At 32.3% G+C, this 23,583-nt stretch overlaps 1 protein-coding gene across 1 annotated transcript; it reads left to right on the top strand.

Annotated features, from left to right (window-relative positions):
* The first annotated feature begins 3,438 nt into the window (after window positions 1-3,438).
* Window positions 3,439-15,944, top strand: LOC130446743 (venom allergen 5.02-like). Its single transcript, XM_056783156.1, has 5 exons — window positions 3,439-3,609; window positions 4,468-4,632; window positions 7,351-7,432; window positions 12,921-13,077; window positions 14,667-15,944. Exons 1-5 carry the CDS (start codon window positions 3,487-3,489, stop codon window positions 14,887-14,889), a joined length of 750 nt encoding a protein of 249 aa, XP_056639134.1. The 5' UTR covers window positions 3,439-3,486; the 3' UTR covers window positions 14,890-15,944.
* Window positions 15,945-23,583: the final 7,639 nt, after the last annotated feature.

The raw sequence follows: 23,583 nt of genomic DNA, 5'->3' as shown, positions 1-23,583 counted from the left end.
AGACTAATGACTCACCAAAATAAAATACACCCTTATAAACTATCTATTCATCAAGTATACTTTAGAAGCTTTCGAGGGAATCAGACAACTCGTCAAACCAAGGACAACAAAGCAACTGAAGCAAGTGATGGGTTTTTGATGTCAATTAACTTCTATTTCAACTAAGAAACTCTTTCAATTTTTATAATTTGATCTCTAAGCAGTCATAGAAATGGAGTTTATTAACAACACTTGGATTTGATTCATCATCTACCTAAAGTTCTTCAAAATACATTTGATAAGTCTACTATTTTGGATTTTTTGGGGTTATAACAGAAAATTAAGTCCTTAAATTGAATATATACTTGAAAAATGTTAACAAATGTTTTTGTTATGAAGCTTTAACTTCAATTTTCAAATGTAGTTGGAGTGTACTTGGTTGACTTGTATTCTGAACGCTTCATATGACTACCAAAGCTTAAGGTAACGTTCCACTAATTAATAACAGTCGAGCCTCAGGGTCAAGCCCATAAGTCCGGAACTGAATATTCCTCATAGCCCCGAGCGGTCCTATGGATCACTCCTTATTTGAAATCTCAAGGGCCCAGGGAAAAATTTGTTGTGAGTACTACCCAAAATTTGGATGGGTCATATATCAAACCAATCTTACAAACCATTGAGAAAGAGCGAAGGTATAAATGGGTCACACATATTTCTAAATGTTTCATAAAAAATAAACGTAGCAGAAGTAAATATGACCTCACTCAAAAGCATTATTTTTGATCTCATATAATATTGTTCAGGACACGTTGTACATTTTTGTATACTCTACATAAAAGCAAAAATTCAAAGGATAAAGAAGCAAACGAAATTTTGTTTTTCCACAATGCAAATAGGTGTAACTTCAAAGAAATATAATGACAATTTTATTTCAAATGAAAAGTGCAAAAAATGATTTTTTTGTGTGCGAGCTATAGGACCACTCGGGGCGCTGGAGAAAGTTTTAGTAGTAAACTTTTCCTCGGGCCCAGAGTGAGCACATGGACACAAAATTTGGACCCAAGGAACAGTTCATCAATTTTGGTTGGGGTTCAAAGTGCTGAAATCCAATCTATATTTTCAAACCACAAATAACATCGTTATATTTTTCACGTGAGTTGAATAGTTGATGATAGAATTTGATTACATATTCATGGCATAAAAAGTAGTCTCATTTCTCGCTTGTGAATATCTTATCAGTTTAAGGTCATAACTATTACCGACACAAACTCTTTCACGGTTTTCTCAAGTCTTATAAATTTATTTTAATGGCGCTATTACAACTATGTTCCATTAAAATGTCTTGAAGTTACCATAAAGACCAAAGCAGAAAGGCGTATTAAGTGTTATATTTGGAAACATCGCGACTATATATATTCACTTTTAAACAACTCTTTTACGGGATAATTTAGTTCACATTTACTCAGTCGTTATTCAAAGTATATTACATTTTAAAGATATTACATATTTAATGTGAAGGAAACTACCGTCAACCACAAATATCTCTAATCATATATAGACATTAAATTAGCAAATTATATTCAATAGAAATTGTTAATAAACTTGCAACTTATATATTTATGTTTGGTACGAGCTCTAGTTGGGAAGCTGTAATATTTAGACCTTCGATAAATCTAAGACGTCTGATATATTTTAATCCTCTTTATACAAAAGAATTGGAAGGAATATTTAGCAGAGTGGGTTTTAAATTCGTTTATAAATCCAACAATATACTAAAACAATTGTTGAGCAATCCTAAGGATAAAGTACCAAATTTGGAAAATTATGAAATTAGCTGTGGTGATTGTAACGGAAAGTATATTGGGCAGACTAATAGATCAGTTATTGTCCGGTTTAAAGAGCACATAGCTCATTTGATATATGGATACGGTGCCAGTCACAATCATGAAATAAATATTAATAATATAAAATTGTTAAAAAATGTATCCAATAAAAAATTGTTAGATGCATTTGAACGCACTATATAGTTTAGTAGTCAAGGAATGAATGTGAAGATTCCCGCCAAGAAATTTTTTCCCGCTGGAATTAATTTTCGCGATGTACTGGTGGAAAAATTTAGTATGAAACAGGTAAGTCAAGTCATTAGATTTTCGTTTACCTTCAGTCTCTGAAGACGATAATTTTGTTATAGAAACGCGCGTCAGAGAGTGTTATGGTTAGTGTTGGTGTAGAGGTGGTGAAAACAGTGTATTCAGTGTGAATATCGCTAAAGGATGTCAGATAATTGATTAATTCTTATCTCAATCAAATAAGTATTGTTTGCATTTGGAAAAACGGAGTGTAGAGAAAAAAGAAGAAGAGGACAAACAAAATAGCGTGAATCTGAAAAATTAAGAAGAACAAGGTACAAGAATATGAAAAGATGGTACCGGTAAAGGTGATGAAATACTTACAATATCTAATAAATGTATTAAAAACCGGGATCGCCCACTAAGACTGGTAATAAAATTGATATTTAAAATGGAGACAGTCCAGAAAAACTACAGAGTCATTGCCAAAAATATTTGGCAGAATAATGTAAAAAAGAGAAAAACGAGAAAAAATTCCTAACGATACTAAATTTGCATTTCGTTCCAATATTTATAATGATTCAAACATTTAAGGAATAAGTACGAGAAAAAAATGTATATCTGTAATTCATTGATCTAGCAAAAGTCTTCGATACATTGCATAAAGAAGACTTATGGAGGATATTGAAACAAAAATCATTTAATCAAAAGTATTAGAATTTTGTACCGGGCGGGCAGCTGAGAAGGGTCGTCTGAATGATCGATATTCTAATATAAGACTGGATTATTTTGTTGACTAGATAAGGCTACGTTTCATAGTAATTGTAGGGTGAATCGCCATAATATGCGCTACTGTTCCAAAACGAATCCTCGGTGGATGTAGAAGATCCAACAACAGGGTCGTTGGTCTGTAAATGCGTGGTATGGGATTCTAGGATTCTTTTATTGAGATAGTCGAAAGAAAAAGATATTTAAACTTTTTAAGAAAGAAATCGCCATTTCATTTAGAAGACATACCCTCAGTTATTCGTCGCGACATGTTCTTACAAGAAGAAAAACATGAATTGAAAATGTGAAAGAAGATGCTGATAGGAAAGGATAAAATAGGAAGGGTTGAAAGAGCTAACGAAGATGAAAAGGCACGAAGAAAAAGTATATGTTATGACTGCCAATTAAAAAGCCATACATTGCACGGTAATCTGGCTTGGTTTAGCGAACATTCACTGAATTATTGAAAATTGTAGCATCAAATTCAATTCGCGATAATTCCCTCAAATTGTTGTATTTACGAAAATTTAGTTGATGAATGTTTTATCCTCATAGTATATTATCCTTATCAGTATACATGTTTTATCATATTTTACCAATAAAGTATATATACCTTTTATTAAACTAACATAAATGTAGTTCAAATAAATGTGGTAAATTTTGATATGCAATGTTACTAATACAACTTGTTACAGCTTCGTGTCTATTTTTTCATGTAATTTTGGCAACTGTTGATTACTGCCAATTATCATGTGGAGATGAGGTTAATACTGCTTGTTCCGGAGCACCATGGGTAAGATTATTTTCAATATATGCATGTTTGAGGGAGCTGTGAACTAATGTGTCCAATCATCAACTCACTTTTTTATTCTCCGTTTATTTCAGTTTGTATGTCTTTATGCTCTATCCAATATATTCCTTAGTGACGGGTTCTTAAGTTTTACGGTGCCTTGTTGCCTTAGGATCTTTTTGGAATTGGAACAAATTCTATCAAGCCTTTATCACCAAATATTTCATTGCTTTCAACTTATCTGCCTAACGAGTTTATATAAGTGGTTTATATTACCAAGCTTTTCACAAAACGTTTTACTCCCCTTTTGGTTCTTAAAATTGAACACTCATCAATTTTCAAATGAACAGAAAAATAAATGAATAAGCGGAATCACCAGGATTTGACGTGGGTATTTCGAAGCTGTAGAGCTTGTGAAAGGGTGTGGATTTCGAGCAATCACATTTGAAACGAGAAATCTATAATAATATCTAGATTTCTGAGCATATTCGGCCCATACAGGAGAGTGTCTATGCTATAGATATCATCTTAGTTTTAGAAAACCTATCACTTCTTGATTGAACTGGTAAATTCAATTCAAACTGTCCACTGCGTGTTTTGGTGTCTTCAGACACCGAAGTTAAATAAACAGTGAAATTTTGAGAATTGGTATAATACATTATGGTTCATGTATGATCGTATACTGTGATCCGTTGATTTAGTGACTAGTCAGACGTTGCATAATGTTTTTGCTATTCCTAACAATGATATGAAATCTTTCATAGATTTCTCAAGCAATTTATGTTATTAGAACCAAATGCAAAGTTGTACGATTTGTTTTTTGGTTGAATTGAAAAAGACGAATAATTTTTTTCCTTTCAGAAATGTGGGAGAAGAGACAATTGTAAAAAAATGTGTACGAAGGATGGACTAACAAAAGAAGAAAAACATACTATTTTACACCTTCATAATTATTATAGAAATGAAATTGCAACAGGCCGAGAAAAAAGAGGTAATCAGCCGGAAGCAGCAGATATGATGGAACTGGTAAAAACTTTATTGCAGCTTCATTCTTCTCGATAATTGAAAGTTATTCTCTCATTGAGTCTTCATTTATTTGAAGTCCTTGCGCCACAAAAACTCATTGGATTATTATGGAAATACTTTTCTATGATATTTTTAATCATTACTCATAATAATGTGGAATTTGATTCGTACTTTATCGCGTAAATTCTAGACCAGACTACAATTTGATACACCGTTGCGAAACTTCTCAAATTCATAAATAATATATTTATATACCTCAAAAAGCTATAGTCTATAGCCAAAACCCAACTTTTACATGAAGTTCTGGTAAAATTCGGAAGCTTTTAGAAATGTTCTGTCAAAAAATTGCCCGATAAACTAAAATAAGTTCCACAATAACATGGGTAATGATAAAAATTATTATAAAAAAATTATTTTTATCATAAACTAATAAATTTCACTTTCCATTGGTGACGAAAGAACCTCTTGAAGAAAAACTATGAGTAGTATATTAGTAGAATATTAATTCAAACCATTAAACTAGTTCATAATGATATTTTTGTGAAGGAGTCGGATGTAGATTTTGACTGTTTCAAGATATTTTTGTTGAAATAATCTCTCAAATAAAAGATTGGGTCATGAATTTTTTAAATTGTTTTCCAGCAAATGTTCATTAGAAACGTGAATGGAAAATTATTTCTCAACAATAAAATCGTCCAAGTGATTGCCATCTCGCGCCTTCGATTCAGTCTGGCAGTTGGGACTACTTTATAAAATCAGCAAAATCCTTCAGCTAAATTACTATTTTATTATCAAATCCTACCTCAAGGATCGGTATTTCATGGTTGAGTATCAAAACAAATATTCAACCATTCATGTAATCAACGCAGGTGTCCCCCAAGCGTATTGGATCCACTACTTTATCTTCCATATACAGTGGATTTACCCACATTGGAGAACACATTAAGTGCAACATATGCTCATTATAGTGATTCACTAGCTTCACACCAAGATCCTAAAACTGCATAAAAAATTAAGAATATGGTAAACGAACACAAAATGGAATTCATTTGTATAGGAAACTTTCTTGGAGGAAACACCTCTACACTAAAAGAAAACAGCTGGGGATTAAATTCAGACATCTATGTTGGATAATCACAACTATCCATAGGGAATAAGTTATTGGTATACAAACAATACTTAAACCTATTTGGACATATGGAATCCAACTGTCGGGTTCAGGGTTAAAGAAGAAATTGATCAATTGGCCAAAAACCTAGTGGTAGAACCTATTGTCCGAAGTAGCTCAAAAGGTTCATCTCTCTACGTTTACTATCATATTTTGGCATTTTTAATTTGACTAGGAAAGTTAATTACGTAATACCCTCTATGTTAATTTTTATCTTTTAACTTCATTAATTTTGATACACCTATTTTTTAAACTATATACATATTTTGTAATACCAGTAGATAGTTGCATAAACTATACAATTTGAGGGGAAAGCTCCAGGGCTCTACCCCACAAGTCATTTTTTGCATCTACTTATTGTTCAAGAAACAAATTGTAAATGAATGTGGTAAATAAAAAAAATTTGTGCTCGGAAATACAGGATTAAACGTAATTAATTCTGCTATATTACAACATATGGTTATAAATGTATTACTTGAAATCACATCTATACAGAAAACTTGCAGTATAGGTACTTAATTTTGTTACATTACTGTTAAATTGGTTATTTCGACAGTTGAGACAGGCTCATACGTGCTTTTTGTGGAAATTGATTCGATAGTAAATGAATAACTGTTGGTAAACCATAGTTTTTTCACGGCTTATCTCTCACTATTGTTATATAATTATATTAATGTCTATTTACTACAATAGTTCACTACCTGTAGTAACTGAAGATACCAAAAGATTATTCGAGCTGCTCGCTTTCAGAATACAAGCAACTGTTCTCTAAAAATCTTGACCTTTACTATGCCAGTAAAATTTACGATTCATAAAATAATTTAAACGGAATATTAATCAAGAGATTTCCAAATCCGTAATATTAAAAAATGGATATTTTTTTTTGACTGCGAATAGTTTGATATACGATAAATCCTCCATTATTTGATATAAAAAAAAATGCTGAAACGAAAGGACGCGGTATGATCTACTCTCGTCCAAGTTTACAATTTATAACTCACATTCTGCAATTTATCACCCTCGCCAATGGATATTCAAGTGTTTCAATAGCGTTATCAAATCATGGAAACACTTTTATATTGAGGTTTCGAAATGAGAAAAAGTATACGATATGTGGAAATGTCAGCTGATCGGTTACAATTGTCCAAATAAAAGTTAAATGAGGAGGCTGAGTAATCATTGTAATATTTTTATTAAGAAATCTTTGTCATCCTCGATTGACTAGTCAGATTTTCATGACTCAAATTCAACTTATCAAATTTCCTAATTATTCTGATCTTGAAGCGACGTTCTAAACAGATAAGTTCTCGTATTTTTCCGATGTATTCATCAGTTCTTGTAGTTGTATGTCTTCCGCAACATTCAATACAAAACAGTCTTTTTATGTTTTGCAGAAGTTTTGATTGAACTGTCCCTAAGTGTAAAGCAAAATATGATAATACACTATTTCTCGTATGCTATCGAACGAAACGTTTAATTAGTTTTCACATTTCATATAAAGAAGTGACTAAAAGATACTTACGTTGTTGTAAGTTCCTTTGAATTTTCAGACATACGATGATGATCTTGAATATTTGGCACAATGTTCAACAAACAGATGTAAATACGAGCACGATACATGTAGAAAAACAGGTAAGTCGCTTCTATACCATTTATACTATTCTATACAGTGCTTTTCAGATAAAAGTATTCCCCTTTAATAACTTTTGTAATACTGGTATTTAGAAAAAATCCAAAAACACGTCAATTTATGTTGGAAGGGGCAAGCATTATGGCTTATTTAAACTTACTGGAAAAGCCACCCCCTCACCCCTAGCAGCATCCCCTTTATTTTTTTAAATTACTTTTCATATTTTTTATGTAAAATTTGGATACTCCTCTTTGAGCTGATTTCAAAAATGTATAATACTTGTAGGTTAAAGTGGTTAGTTTATGAGATAAATAATTTTTCTTTTAAGAGCACAAATTTTACTTATTATTTACTTTCACCTTATTTGCCTGTACTAAAATGGGTTGTACAACAGTTCAAACTCTTTAATCTTTTTAACTGTGCTATTTATTCTACTTAAAAAATCCAAACAACAAAAAACTCTACTTTTTATTAAAGTTTGACATTGTCAACTAGAATTTGTAGTCACTATTGATAGTGTAATTTGATACATTATTTATTTTGTTTCTCTGAAATGGTTTACTCTTTGCAAGAAAGAATTGAAATTGTAGGTTTATACTACCAAAATAATAATTGTGCAAGAGCTGCTGCTAGGATATTTAACGAATTACATGACGGAAGACATGCAACTCATAAGTATGTAATTCAACTGATGGAGAAATTTACCACAACAGGGTCTGTTTGCAATAAAGTGCATTAACGAGAGGGACTCGTAAATAACGAAGCAATCCAAGTGGCAATTTTAGAGCAAGTCAGCTTAGAGGCTCAACAACCCCAATCGTTGTCAACAATAAGTAGAGCGATCGGTGTTTCATCTTCTACAGTTTTCCGAGTTCTACATAAATTCAAGTACCACCCATACAAAGTTAAGTTGGTGCACGAGTTGAATGAAGATGATTTTGATCGTCGTCTAGAGTTTTGCGAATCAATGACGCAAATTATCAATAACAATCCACAGTTGTTAAACAATATTTGCTTTTCTGATGAATGCTCATGGTCATTAAATGGCTTAGTAAGTAGGCATAATTGTAGATATTGGGCTGAAAGTGATCCACATATTATGCGTGAATTCCATACACAACATCCCCAAAAGTTAAACGTTTGGTGTGGTATCCTAGGTGACCACATTGTCGGACCTTTCTTCATCAACGGAAATTTAAATGGTGAATCATATCTTGGGTTACTCAGGGAAGGGGTTGACCCACGTATTACAACAATAATAGAAAATGATGATAACCTTTCCGAAGATTTACTGGTATTTCAACAAGACGGAGCTCCCCCACACTATGCTATGCCTGTCCGACAATTTTTAAACGAAACATTCCCCGCTCGTTGGATAGGTAGAAGCGGGCAGATGATGGAGTGGCCACCTAGGTCACCGGATTTAACACCCCTAGACTTCTTTTTATGGGGGTATTTAAAAACAAAAGTTTATGCTACCTAACCAGAATCTCTGGATGATTTACGAGAGAGGATAGAAAATGAATGTCGACAATTAAATCCAGCCGTATTAAGCAATGTCAGAGAGGCATTTCAAAATAAATTATACCATTGTATGGAAGTGAATGATACTCATTTTGAAAACTTATTGTAACTTCATAATAAATAGCACAGTTAAAAAGATTAAAGAGTTTGAACTGTTGTACAACCCATTTTAGTACAGGCAAACAAGGTGAAAGTAAATAATAAGTAAAATTTGTGCTCTTAAAAGAAAAATTGTTTATCTCATAAACTAACCACTTTATCCTACAAGTATTATACATTTTTGAAATCAGCTCAAAGAGGAGTATACAAATTTTACATAAAAAATATGAAAAGTAATTTAAAAAAATAAAGGGGATGCTGCTAGGGGTGAGGGGGTGGCTTTTCCAGTAAGTTTAAATAAGCCATAATGCTTGCCCCTTCCAACATAAATTGACGTGTTTTTGGATTTTTTCTAAATACCAGTATTACAAAAGTTATTAAAGGTGGATACTTTTATCTGAAAAGCACTGTATACATATTCCCAATAGTGACACCGAACAACATTGAGTTGAAACAACAAAATGAGACAAAATATCTGGGTACGTACTTGAATATGAGATGGCAGAAGTATATATTTACAAAGAGGGAACAACTGGATGTAGGATATATAGAAAAGCACTGACTAATTGGCAGAAGCTCACGATTGAACAATGAAAATAAAATGGTCATCTATAATACGATTCAATAATTTGTATTGACCTATGGGATGCAACTCGAGACGCTGCAAGTAACTATAACATTGAAAAGTTTGAGAATAAAGCCATTAGAAGTATTATAAATGCCCCGTGGTATATGCCCAATTTCATCATAGAAAGAGACCGTCGTCTTTGGCTAGAAATGAAGCCAAGAATAACCAACCTAATGTACTCCTGAGGAAACCAAGTGAATAAAACGTAGAGGTACGTCGTGTTAGAAGATTCAAATCAAACAAGCGTGTTTTTTGATTTTATTATAACATAAAAACTGTCAGTAATTGATTACAATTACAACTTATTGTAACAAAAAAGATCTTTATGTGGTGTTGAATTAAAGAAAAGATTACGTGATAACCAATTCTCTAATATGGTATATTTTTGTCAACGTAATGTTTGTTTCGAAATTGTCAATCAAAATATCCATCACGACAATCAAATGGTTTCTAAAAATAGATGAAAAACATCATTATTTAGTTGCGGTGTCGTTTGTCAACTAAAAATTAAAAACAACTCCATAAACCAGATGCGAATGTACACGCAAAATAGGAATGAGTTTATTGACGAATTAGTAAAGCACAACTGACGTGAAATGTGTGGTAAATGTACCAGGCAGGCAAATGAAAATAGAATCTGGCATTTATCTCAACGAAGGGAAAATAATGACAATTATGACTCCGAAAATTGAATTTCATGATATAGTATGTGGAATATGATAATGATAACAACATGCTTACTACCTCTACACTAACATCCACAATTACAATATCTGTTGCGTGTTTTGTTACACAAGTTATTGTCATTAAAGACCGAACGTGAACTGTATTATCATTCAAAATATCTTTATTTTCTGTTCTAATTCCCTAGTTACATCTCATCTAATAGATTAAGAAATAAATACGTTGGCCGATGTTCTGGCGATCCACAGATCTCATGTGTATGTATGGATGCAATTTATGGTTCCTTGTAACGGGGCATTATCCACAAGTTTAATGTTGCGACTCCCAGAATCTTTCGGCTGAAATATCCCTGAAATATAGGTGAAAAACAGGGTTTCAAAAATCGATTAAAGAAGTTTTACAACCAAAATATGTGATTAGTGAACCATCTAGAAGTCTACACCCACTGTCGTGGATATTTCCTGCGCGAATATACGGCTTTAAGTTTTTCTCAAAGATCTTTGGCAAGCAATAGTTGTCAAAGTTTTATGAAATTTTAGTTACGAAGTCTTTGACAGTGGTTTTATAGGGTATTTTATGTTACCACGAGGTTCTAGAAAGCTTTGGGTAGCATGAACATTTAATAGCTATACGGAGCACTTGTTTTGTACCACCTACAGGGTGCGGAAATTTTGTTTAGTACCTGTGTAGTAGACTGGGGCTGCGTGTATTAGAATGGGTCTAATGATTTGTTTCTATAATGAAAGTTTGTTTTGTGTGGTGAGTATACTGTAGCTTTTTGTACTTGTGGGCGTTAGCATTTGTGTCTCCTTGCAATGTACCCTAGTTACTTTAGGGTAATGCTTAACAGGGCAGTTTCTCCGTTAATGTGTAGCTGCGATTGTAATTACTTTTCCTAGCTATACGTCTGAATAACAAGTACTCTGTATTTGAGGTATTTAAAGCTAGTTTACTATTTTGAAAATATGGTAAAATTTTGTTGTTTAAATGTATAGGTAGGCCATATATGTAATGTGAACTATTGAAATGCCAAAAACGATACAAAGAAATTTTAAAATGGGTTAATTTACGAATGAACAACATAGTAGAAAAACCTTGATTATAAATTCTTACTTTGACCTCCTAATAATATGTATGACATTTGAAGCTGTGGTTTGACAATGTTTAAACCAGAATGTGAACGCATATTAATATATTGGGTTATGAAAATATAATGTACAAAATTCGTGGATGTATTTAAAAAAAAAATTGAGGACACGTCAAATAGAAATTGTTCAAACTATGTCCAGTTAACTCTCAGGTCAAGATAATACAAGGGATTTAATTTCTAATTCGTTCCACTAAGGCTTCTAAATTTTCTGGTCAGTTATCGTAGACCTGACTTTCTGAATGTCCAGACAAAAAGAATCAAGAGGTGAGATCCACGTCTTCTATGGTATAGCGCTATCTTGTTGAAACCAATTATTGGGATTGAAGTTTCTGGATGTTTCTTTTAATGCATCATCGAAACGAAACAAATTTCAAAGTTATTTATTATCTCTAAGTGTTCGTGAACAAATTGAACTTTTATGATTAAAGTTTCTCTTCCTTTTATTTCTTTATCACAAAAGACTTGGCAATATTTAGTTTCAAGGCAATTTCAGTTGTAGTTGTATGAGGTTTGTCTTCTAATAGTCTTACAGAATTTGAAGTATCTCTCTTGATTCACGTTATATTAAATTAAGCTGTGATTTTTCTAACTGTACTTCTTGGAATTGTAGGTCTTTCAAAATGTGTTTCGTTGAATAAAGCACATGCTTCTTTATCGAAACCTCACAAATTCCAAACATTTGTTTGAATCCTCTCTAAGAGTTCGTGAACAAGTTGAAATTTTTTTGATTGCAGCTCTTCTTTACTACAAAAAATTGGGTTTTAAAGCAATTTCTGTTGTAATTGCGCGAGGTTTGTCTTCTAGTGGTATTCCCGTTATATTGAATTAAGCTGCAATTCTGCTCACTGTACTTCTTGGAATTGTGGGTCTTTCAAACTGTGTTTCATTGAATAAAGCACATGCTTCTTCATGACTTCGAAGTTTATCATTAATTCAAATAATTATATAAGAATTGGTGTTAATAGACATCATAAGACATAAATTAACATAAAGTGACCATCGACCTCAATCGACTTTGATAGATGTTAATCGACAATATCTGACAAAAATAGAAGCCAATTAACCTGAATATATGAGAATTGATGTGATTCTATCTCAATGGATGTCAATAGACACAATCAGTTTTTAAAAATCGGCTGAAGAAACCGGACTCACAGGCGATTATCGTATATAAAGTGCCACATAATTGGGTGAATTTTAAAATATTTTTATCACGTATTCCTTGGTGCCAATTTTGTTAAATTTTTTTTTTCTAAATCTGTAATCCAATCTTTTCCTGATATATGGACTGAGTTTATCACAACTCTGTGTATATTTTGAAGCTAACTATTCTGAACAAAAAACAGTACCATCATCACCAGATACCTTTTCGTGATTAGAATATGATCTACATAAACTGTTACAGAGAAGTATAGCAGCGTTGGTCAAAATATAGGATTACACAGCACTAATGCCGATAGTTCTAATAGAACACAAATCATTGTTAACCTAGTTCGTCGCTGGTACGATGAGGTTACTGATGTCAAAAGGGAAGATATAGAAAATTTTGGATTGAGCGATAGGTAAGAACTATTAACATGTTTAAATCTTCTATTCAGTGAAAAGAATGTATAGAGTGGAAATGAAGACTTCCATACTTTTCGTTTGTATTTCCACAGACTCTCGTTTCATTTTATGGAAATAACATGTGCATCTATCCAATTTATTTTCTTTTTTTAGACCTTTTAGACTCGATAATCTAATTGATTCATGAAAAAAATTCAGACATTAATTTTGACATCAATTTTGATATTAATGTTGGCACTGATGTCGACATTAATATTGACATTTATTTTGATATCAATTGACAACAATTTCGACACCAATTTTGACATTAGTTCTGAAAACAATTCTGAACAAAGATTTTTTATCATGTATGTATGTGTGTATATTGGAGTACTATATACATCACGAGTCAAAGGATCTGTTTTGTCATATTCCTAGTTATGATATTCGAGATTCCAGTGTTTACAGTTGATTTATCCACTCCTCTCTGAAATTTCAGATCTTCATTCAATTTTATATGCTCTTAAGTATCTCACACTTCTAAAGAATGTGAATAGAGGTTGAGGTTTCGTCCTATACGCAGCTGTATCTGCACGTTGAATTCTTTGCTGGATAGCGTCTTCAGGTTTTCATTGAGGCGACAATGTTCCAATAGGAATCCTGTTAGAAATAGTAAATTGTTCTTACTGAAGTTGACACATTCAGCAGATCTTCTCTTATTATAATTTCCCAGAATCTCAATCACTGTAGATTATCTCAATAATCGGTTTCACTCATATTCACTTAATTTGCCAATGCTTTCTTTATTGTTCTATAGCTGACAACACAAAGGGTTTTAGGTTATATGAATGGTTCTGCTCATTCCACCTAAGTACGTCCGGAAATCCCTTGCAAGGTAACTTAATTTTTTTGCCTAGCTCGTTTAGCTATTCCTCTGGTATTTAATTCTCTTGTAAAGCATTGTCAAAGGCGCTTTTTATGTCCAAGAAAGCAAAGGTATTCATAGTGCATTCTATTTGTTCAGTGCTTCACACGTGCTTGGCTATTGCTACAGTTTATCTCTTAGTTTTTTTATATGGGGCAACTTGATTCGAATACATCAAGTATGGTGGTGTCTAGCCGTTCTGGTCTAGATGCGCGTCAGGTTGTAGGTACTGTAGATACGTTTTGCTTGGATTCCTATTGAGTTCTGGTTCACTGGAATCGATTTCTACTCTGAACATAATTATTCTATGATCAAGTGAAGATTCGTTACTTTCTAAGGTATAAATTTTTCTTGTCATAGAAAAAATGATATTGCAGTACAGAATTTGAGGGGACGTAAATATGATCAGAGATGTTATAACGTTTATGTATCTATGCTGTATACAGGGTACTTCAATAAAAGGTCATCCCTTCTCTAGGATAGATAGAAAACTGAAAAATTTCATATCAATATGTTTGGAGCCTGATACATCGAATGGATTTGTTCTTTATGTCTGAATCTCATAAACGGCAGCAGTTACATGGTGATAATGTATTTTATATCTATCCTATAGATGAGTCTACCTTTTTTGTAGCACCCTGTGTCAATTCCTTGTGTTTTAACTGAAGAATTTGTTCGCAGAACGGAATCTATTGCTCATTATACACAACTAGTTTGGTCTGAAACGAAGCAAGTCGGTTGTGGATTAACAATGAATGAAGAAGATAATATATATAATTTCTATTTAGCTTGCAATTATGGACCAATGGGAAATGTTCTAAATGGCAGTGTTTACAAAATTGGAAACACGAGATCGGAATGCTCCACCGATAGTGGTCATAATGATTGGTCGGGATTATGCTGATAGCACAGGATGTAATTAATGCTAGATATTTTGTAACTGATGACCAAATAAATAAATCTCTAAAAATTTGTTTTCAAACTATCTTATTATTGACGAAACAGAACGTTCAAAGTCAATATACAAGACAAAATTGAACAAAATGAACTGTCAAATTCATGCATCAATGTTAAAGTGAAAGTGTATATCTACCAAGAGTTGATACGAGGTTGTTTCTACAAATAAGTTCTGTTCTGGTAAACCCCAATGTATCTTTAGAAAGTTACAAGCCCATGATAAGAGATTTCCACTCATACAAACCAGTCCAGGGAAACTGAGAACACTTAGAAGATCAATTTTGCTCGAGGAAACTTTCAATTTCAAAGAATGAAGAAAATAATGATCACTTTTGATATTGAAGATGAACCTCTCAAATTTGAGAAATGAAAATAGAATACGTTGAAAAATATTAAAGAAAAAGTCGAGAAAAGAATAAGAGAGAAGACTAAGGAAAGAGATATGACTGACAGTGACTCATCAGATCCGAATCCTTGGGTTATTTCTGGATATAGAACAGATTGTGTGCTTTTTTCTGTAATGGAAAATATGGTGAGGATGAACTGTGCTTTTAGTTGTATATTTGTTAATATTACAAGATGCAGTGAATAAGTCTAGTAAACTGTGAGTTTAACTTCAATAATGATGTGTGATTATTGTGACTAACTGACTAATGACGTCCTTCAAAATAGTATCAAAATGTTTTCAAAACGTTTTCATGTCATAACTTATCCCACTACGAATAGAATAGAATTTCATAATTGCATGGAGTCAGATAATTGGTTTTATCGATCTCAAAATGTTAATTGGAATATACTATACTGTTTTTTATTTGAACTAAGATAGTAACCAACACCTGTACTCAACAAATTCTCGACAGAAAACAATCAAGGATATATCGAGATACTAGATAATTATATCAAAATGATTATAGAACTCTCTAGCAATATGAAGAAAAAGTTGATAATTTAATTGTATGTTTTGTAGTTTGATTCCAATAAAAACAACATGTTAGAATCAAATGAACATCCTTTTTCACTTGTATGATATTTGAAACTACGACGTAATTTCATTTCTAATAACTTTGTACGTCATATATTGCTGGAAATTCAATTTAATCCGAACCGTTATCAAGCGGTCTAAGTTAACCAGGAAACTTGGTATAAAGTTGTGTAGTACAGTCCAGTCAAACTAGCAGAGTATGAACTTGGAAAATCTCACTCAAAAAGTTTGATATAGCTCTAACAGTAGTTATAAAATTAGATTTGAGACGGGGTCTATTAGATATTGGTAAAGTGCGATTCATACTAGTGTCTCTCTCTATGAAAATTGACTTTTCCGTAATACCTAACAGGAGATAATACAGACTGTAGAATAGGATTTTTGAAGGAATCTTCCTCATTTTACTACAAACACCCGCATTTATTATTTTAACCCTTAACCGAAGAAAACAAGCAAATTTTACTGGTGGGTGTTCGATTTTTTCTAGGTTTCAGTGATGGCTTTCACCTACAGCTCTGTGTATCTTCCAGGCAATCTAGTGTAAGGGTCATTTAAAATCATTCAGCCTTCTTATTGTTGTCTGACATTCTCAATCGGTAAAAATACCAGAAAACTATATTTACATTATAATTTTTAAATTTTGATTAACTTATTTTGTATTGTTGTTTAGTAATTTAGAATAAATGATGAAGGTATTCCTGGTTCCTTTTTAGTTGATAGTAATTTCGAGGAAGCTTTGTTAGAATAGAATACTAAGAAGAGGATTAACAATTTTTTACTAAGATGATGAGTTCATTCTATCGAGTCATGATAATGAATCTAATATCGAATAAAACGAAAACGAAAGAGAAAGGTATTGGGATACTACCTAAATAATAAGCAGAAACCAACAACTGTTCTTATGGTGAGGATAAATTTGAATGGGAAAATAGGCATTGTGTACCTTGAAATACTAGTATCTTACAAAATGATGTGCCTTGATGAAAATACAAATGGAATCCACAATCAAATTCTGGAGAGGTATCGAATCGTTTTTTCAATGCTCCTGTTGCAAAAATAAGATAAAAAATATTGAAATTTTCAATATAAATCTGATCATTGCATCTTAGACATAATAGAGCTTGGAGCGTGTCTTAAATTATTGATTCTAGCATCAGTTATTGAATCCAACCATATGGATGTACGGTCTATCTTGATTACAGACGGATTTGGTAGAGAGAACTTTTTATCGGTAATTGAGGCTAATTGATTCGCCATTATTCTCAATTGTTTAAGATTTAATAATGATGAAACAAGAAACGAGCGCAAAAATAATATGCAATAGCAGCTAACTTGGAAAATTTGAATGCAGGTGCGTAAAATATTGAAACGAATACTTATTTGGAAAAGATATTAGTTGCTTTTTGCGGCCGATGTGTCAAATGACCCTAGAACTTTGTAAGGTAGGAAATATAGAATGTTATAACATCACAAAAGGAAGAGTTGACAGTTTGGATGGAAAATGCAGCGTTCACTTCTTATATATGGCAGCTGTTAAGTCATAAATTGTTTACAAGTTTACAGGGAAAATAAAAGTAGAGAAAGCTTCCTATTTGGAGAACAATTACGCATCCTATTGAGAACATAAAACAAATTCTTTGGACTGGACGAAAACTATCCTTTCTTAAGAAATGATCCTTTTAGAAGAAGCGCTTGGGTATTAGAAATACCATCCATTAGTACACAAAGAGCAGACAAAGTATGAGTAAAAAGGTTCAGATCCAAATATTTTAAAAGCTTTGTTAATACAACCAAATTTCTCAGCTGCAAACTCATTAGTTCTGATTGGGAAATAAACGGATGAGTTAGTTAAATGAGCTGAGTAAAAGAATGAATTCCAGGATGCACTGAAACGGAGAGACTGAAGATAGCAGACAAACTTACTGAAGTAGGGTTGGATAAACCCTATGTAGAACCCAAATCCATTCGTTGAATCATCTGGATAACAATACAGAGAACCTAAGAGTCCGTCGATGGCGTCTAGCTTTATCCTTGAAGATCTTGGATATAGCATCTGTTGACTCATACATTGCTCACAAGATCTTATAATGGTATGCATCTTTTGGCCGTTATCTAAAGCTATCCATAAAACAAATTCCAGATGAAGACTATTCTTTTTGAAAGAGATAACTCTGTTAGAAGAAGCACTCCTACCAAAAAAACGAGAAACACATTCATTTTTTACTATATTTTCTTCTATCTTATTTTTTTTGTCATTAAAATAATTCAGTTCTGTGTATTTTTTTAATTATGCAATTTCATAGTTTCACGTCAAACTTTGACGAAAATTGTTATTCATGTTATGAATGTTGAAAGTGATGTTTTATTGTAACTAAAACATAAATAAAATGAAATCACTTTCAACACAAATATCGTACATATCGTATAAATGTCCCAATTTTCATGATAAAATAGGCGAGTTTGGAATGACATTGAACTTCAAAATACATTTTAAAATTGAAATTACCACATCACTGAGTTAAAAATATTTTTAACAAGCTTCCACGTAAACAATTACAATAATTGAAACAAAATTATAATATAATGATTATTTTCTATAAATAATGACCAAAATATGTCTTCCTCTTCTTCTTTCTTCCATAATAGGTGCTTCCTTCTCGATAACTCTCCTTATTTTCACTTCTCCTCTTTCGTGGCCGACCTATACTCCAATGTTTCAATTGGAGATTTATCTTTTTTATTTTTAACAGTCTATCATCTGTCATATGTTATTTTTTAAGCTGTGATACGTTATATAAGCCACATTTTATGGTTCTTTCTCGATCTAACAGTGTTTTTCCCGAAATCCGCCTGAGACTTTTCATTTTTGTTGTTTCCAAGAGTTGTTTCGTTTTTGATATATCTGTATAATATATGCGTTCATATAAGCTTTTTTTTCTTAATTTATTTCAGAAAAATTACCGAGCGCCTGTGGTAGTCTGTGGTGTTTTAAGGGTAAACTTTCAGTTGTATTTCTTTCCCTATTCCAAAAAATGTGTCCCGCTTCATAAATACAATACGATCAAGATATACTGTTCATTAAACATAACCACTTAGTGAGATGAAAGTAGTTTCCATGTGAAAGAAAACTATCTTTACTTATATACTTTTGCTATAAATATTGTAAGAATTCTTTTGCTCAATTACATTAGACCGCAGTATGGTACAAAATAAATATCTCGATAAAGTAACAGGGCATTGCTCTGTACGAGGACTCCATTTGAAAATTTCCCATGGCGATGAGAGATATCCCAATAAAGTTGCTCTTTACGCGATTTGATATAACTCTGTTGCGACAATGATGATTCATTTTTCGAAAGGATATTATATGGTAGTTTTGATCATACAGGATGTTACTGATCTCTCAAAATAAAACACAAATTTCTTCGTAATATGATAAATTCATATTGTAGTGATGATAGATTATTTGATGAGGATTATAACATGACTTTTAGTACCAAGGATGTAAATCTGTTGTGTTTGTTACAAAAATTCAAATAAAAGTTTTAGAAGTGAATTATATGACAAATAGAGGATAATCTCCAAATAGATGCAACAACTACAGTCCAACTAGAGTAGAATATAATTTCTATCAGTTTCAATAGAAAATGTCGATAAGAGATACGCATCAGCTTCTCTTAGGTAGATTAACTCTTATGAAGACTAACTGACATAACCTTTCATGAATAAACTAACCATTTACGCAAACGGAGGTTTTGAGAATACACTTTGCGACATAGTTCGAATAAAACTTGACTATACAATAAGGTGGTGTCATTTGGCTGGACTGGATGTCAACCCAAACAAGAGCTATCTAATCACCTTAAATCCATCAAGATAAACGGAAGAGCTACTGAGTGAAAAACAGATGGAAAATATATGGGACTTATCAGGATAGTAAACTCGTTTGAAGAGGTGATAACCAGTAAAGTCACGTAATATTTAATTTTGGTACCCTTGGGGCTATGAAAACATATCTAAAAGCTTCAATAAAAGTGATTCTGAATCCTGGGAGACAAACCTCACTCAGAATATTCATAGTTATGAGGGATACGTTGAAACTTCCCTCAAAAAGTGTTCTGGAAAAAAACTACACTTCAAAACTGAATTATGGAAGTAAATAGGATTTAAACATTGTATTAGAAAGAAATAGAAATACTATTTGTACATAGATAGCAGTCAGAACTGAAATAGGTGTATAATGGTTCAGAACTAACTAATACTAATAAAGTTCTTAACTGCAAAATCATAAGAACTGGTTTGGAAACGCATGGATAAGTTAAATGAGCTAAGCAAAATAATGAAGACGCTCTCCAATGGGGTCCAGGATGCACTGAAATGGAGAGACAGAAGATAGCAGACAAACTTGCTGGAGTAGAGGTGGATAAACCCTATTTAGGACCATAACCCTTATGTGGAATCATCTGGAGGACAATAATGAAAACAATGGAAAAGGAGAAATTGAGGAGGCGATGATACTCTTGGCAACCTATAACCAAAATATATCCACTGGATTTAGAGTACAACATATTTACGGATATTAACAAGGTTCAAGGTTCAAGATTCTGCTACGTAGAGGACGAAATTTCTATCAACATTCCTTCAAAGTTTGAGAGACCACGGAACTCTAGAGATCTATACCTGAATATGCGTAAAAAAGAAAATGCAGAGCTTTCGTAGTTATACCACCGCATACTGAACTTTCTCAAAAGTGAAAACTTCAAACACTAAGGAAAGTTTGTCAAAAAGTATACATACGTTAAAAAGATACCAATTTATCAAATTTCTTGTCCTGGAATTTTTATTGTAATAATAAACAAAATAAAAGCAAGTGCAGAATTACTGATTGTAGACTACAAATTTCATTGCGAGCTAGATTTCGAAGTACTAGTCTTGCAGATAACTTCTTTGTGTAAAACTTTTTATCCAAAATATTATGCCATATTTTGCTCAACTCATTCTTTTTCTATCATGGTTTCATTATTTCCATGTATATGCTACAACAACTACCGTATACTTATGATGAAATATATGTCTCTCTCACAGTTATTTATTTTTCATATTGTCATGGTTTTTCAAACCATTCTTCAAATCTCACAATATAGGTATAAAAAAATTTAAATGAGAAAATCCATCTATTTGATTAGAGATTTTTGAACTCAACGATCGCCATTTCGATTTAACCAACGATTTACAATTTCTCTAGAGGGCAGATTAGAGACTGTCAGGAACAAGAGCTGGTTAATCTAGAGACACTTACAATTAAACGTTAATTTGTTACTCTCTAATTAATCACAAGATATATGTCGGAAATTAATTTAGTGTTTTCTTGGGAGCGTCGCATGAAATAATGAACACTAACCAAAATCGGTTAGAAAATATAATATTATGATAAAATCCATATTATAAAAGTTTTCCAAACGAAACATTTGATCCTGAAATTCCAGCTAGTTCCTATAACACAATAAGAATTTATTCAACGAAATGGATTAGTTTTGAAAAAGATGATGATGATGATGAATTCACCATACGTTTATTAGAAATAAAAGACAGGGAAATAGCTTTTCCTCAGCTTAGACAGTATGATGACATAGTCAATAAACTCGATCAAAGTAATAGGTTAGGATAGATTGGTATGGGCCACCTCGATCGAGATTCGTTGTGGATCACTCGAACACCTACTCAATGTATATCCTTTATTTTCCACAATTTGTAATATTCAACTTACAGTATTTCATCGATACAATGTACTTTATTAGTATTTGACGTCGTTTTCCGTCGATCGTCTCGTCCTCTCCTTAACATTAGTGAAGTAGTACAGTACAATATCTACTAAACACTCCAATGGTCTTCTGGAGTGAGTTTCGTGACTCTTTTCACCCTTTTTGTTTTCTCTTCAAGCATTCTTGGTCAATAGCATATTTCAACAATTATATCAGTAGTAACATCATAACTCGTTCAAATTTTTAGCATTTTCTTTCAGGTAATAATGTCCAAGTATCCAACAGGATTATTTGGTGTTACGATTCTAGGAAAATGACTCGTGACAGTTCAATGTCATTTTTAATTTTGGTGTATTTGATGCCATTGGTTTCAGGTTTGCCTGACTATCTATGTAAATAATTGTTAATAAAGCCTTAGAAAAATCACAAAAAATTGTTGCAGTGGAGTGATGACTGTTTAGGCTAGAGTAGACATTATTTAGGAGGGAGAATATAACATCATTCGTGCATTTGTTCCTCAAAAACCCAAGTGGTGAGGTGATTTAATGTGCAATCGGGGCAGACTCGAAAACATTTTTAATGTAAGTCTATCAGTTCCAGATGAGTATTTATTTTTTTGCATCAAGTGTACTGCGACGCTCGGCTCAAACTACTAGATTCCACATGCTCTACTTCTGTTGTAGGAATGTTTATTTTTTTTTCTTTCCTTGAAATATAAATTTCGGGTAGGATAGTTATTTATACGTGATCCTTAAGTTGCTCTCTTGAGAACCCCATTTATGAACAATTCTATGGGTTGTTCTTAGTGCTGATGGTTCAGTACATCTCAAGCTTGTGTATAATGAATTGTTTTTAAATTCAGTAATTTCATTATTATTATGGAGTTATTGATCAAGGAGAACTTTGGATAATCATAAAATATTCAGCTCTAATCACTTTCATCTGAATTTCTTTGTCATCTGGATCTGTATAGCTGTTTATATAGGACAAACATCTCAGTGTTTGGTAAATAGATTAAAAGATCATGAATATGAATTAAAATATTCAAATGCATCAACAGACAATGAAATATCAACATACATTCAATTAAAATAATTCTTGAAACGGAATGAGTGTAGAAAAATTGATTATTTAGTTGAAACGCTCACATTTATAAACGAATTGCTGCATTCTGCTGTTAATTGAGTGGCATTCAAAATATTTATTACATCGATAACATAAAGTTGTAGTATTGATTGAGGAAAGCAACTTCTGTTCAAAATTAATGCTTCATTTTTTCCACTGCTCTTTTTGTAACCATTATTTTAACTTCTTGTTGCTGATGACAGTCTTGTGTTTTAATCCCTTATCTTCGTAGACTGAAAATTTTCACAAAAAATAGTTCCAAATAGTTTTAAATTTTACTTTGTCCAATAGGCCGAAGACCACTTTCCAATGATAGTCTCCTGCCGAGAAATTGAAATTACAAAGTCATATTTTGATATCTCCTATTTTTATTTGTGTTTTTGTAAACTTATTTTCTACGAAAAGTGATCTAGTATCGAGAAAATTCATTAAGCTTTGACAAAAAAGTTGAAAAGATAAAAATTTTCCAACCTTTATATGAAAAATCTATAAATAAAATATATCAGTTTTGTAATTTTTTCAGAAGTCGAACAAATGTCTTCAAGGTTGCAAATTTCCATTGAGTCACTCGGTAAACATGTACTCAAGCACCATCTAGTAAATAAAATAACGGCATCGCATTTTTTAATTTTCTATCTGACTGTAATAAATATCCAAGAAATATACATTTACTTCACGTGTGTTCGATTTCATAAATTTTTCAAAACTGTCATAAACTGTTGGTCGTAGGGGTAATATCACCGTATATTTTTATGTTGCTCTAAAAATTTCA

This window comes from Diorhabda sublineata, chromosome 7, assembly GCF_026230105.1.
Source record: "Diorhabda sublineata isolate icDioSubl1.1 chromosome 7, icDioSubl1.1, whole genome shotgun sequence".
Lineage (NCBI taxonomy): Eukaryota > Metazoa > Arthropoda > Insecta > Coleoptera > Chrysomelidae > Diorhabda > Diorhabda sublineata.
Note: the sequence above shows the minus strand (reverse complement) of the source record. Positions and strands in the feature narration are given on the sequence as shown.

Bases quoted from the DNA above. Each gene is read 5' to 3' on its own strand.
- LOC130446743 (XM_056783156.1), top strand. From the start codon at position 3,487: ATGTTACTAATACAACTTGTTACAGCTTCGTGTCTATTTTTTCATGTA. The intron at 3,610-4,467 runs GTAAGATTATTT...TTTTCCTTTCAG, and splicing joins CTTGTTCCGGAGCACCATGG to AAATGTGGGAGAAGAGACAA. The intron at 13,078-14,666 runs GTAAGAACTATT...ATTTGTTCGCAG, and splicing joins AATTTTGGATTGAGCGATAG to AACGGAATCTATTGCTCATT.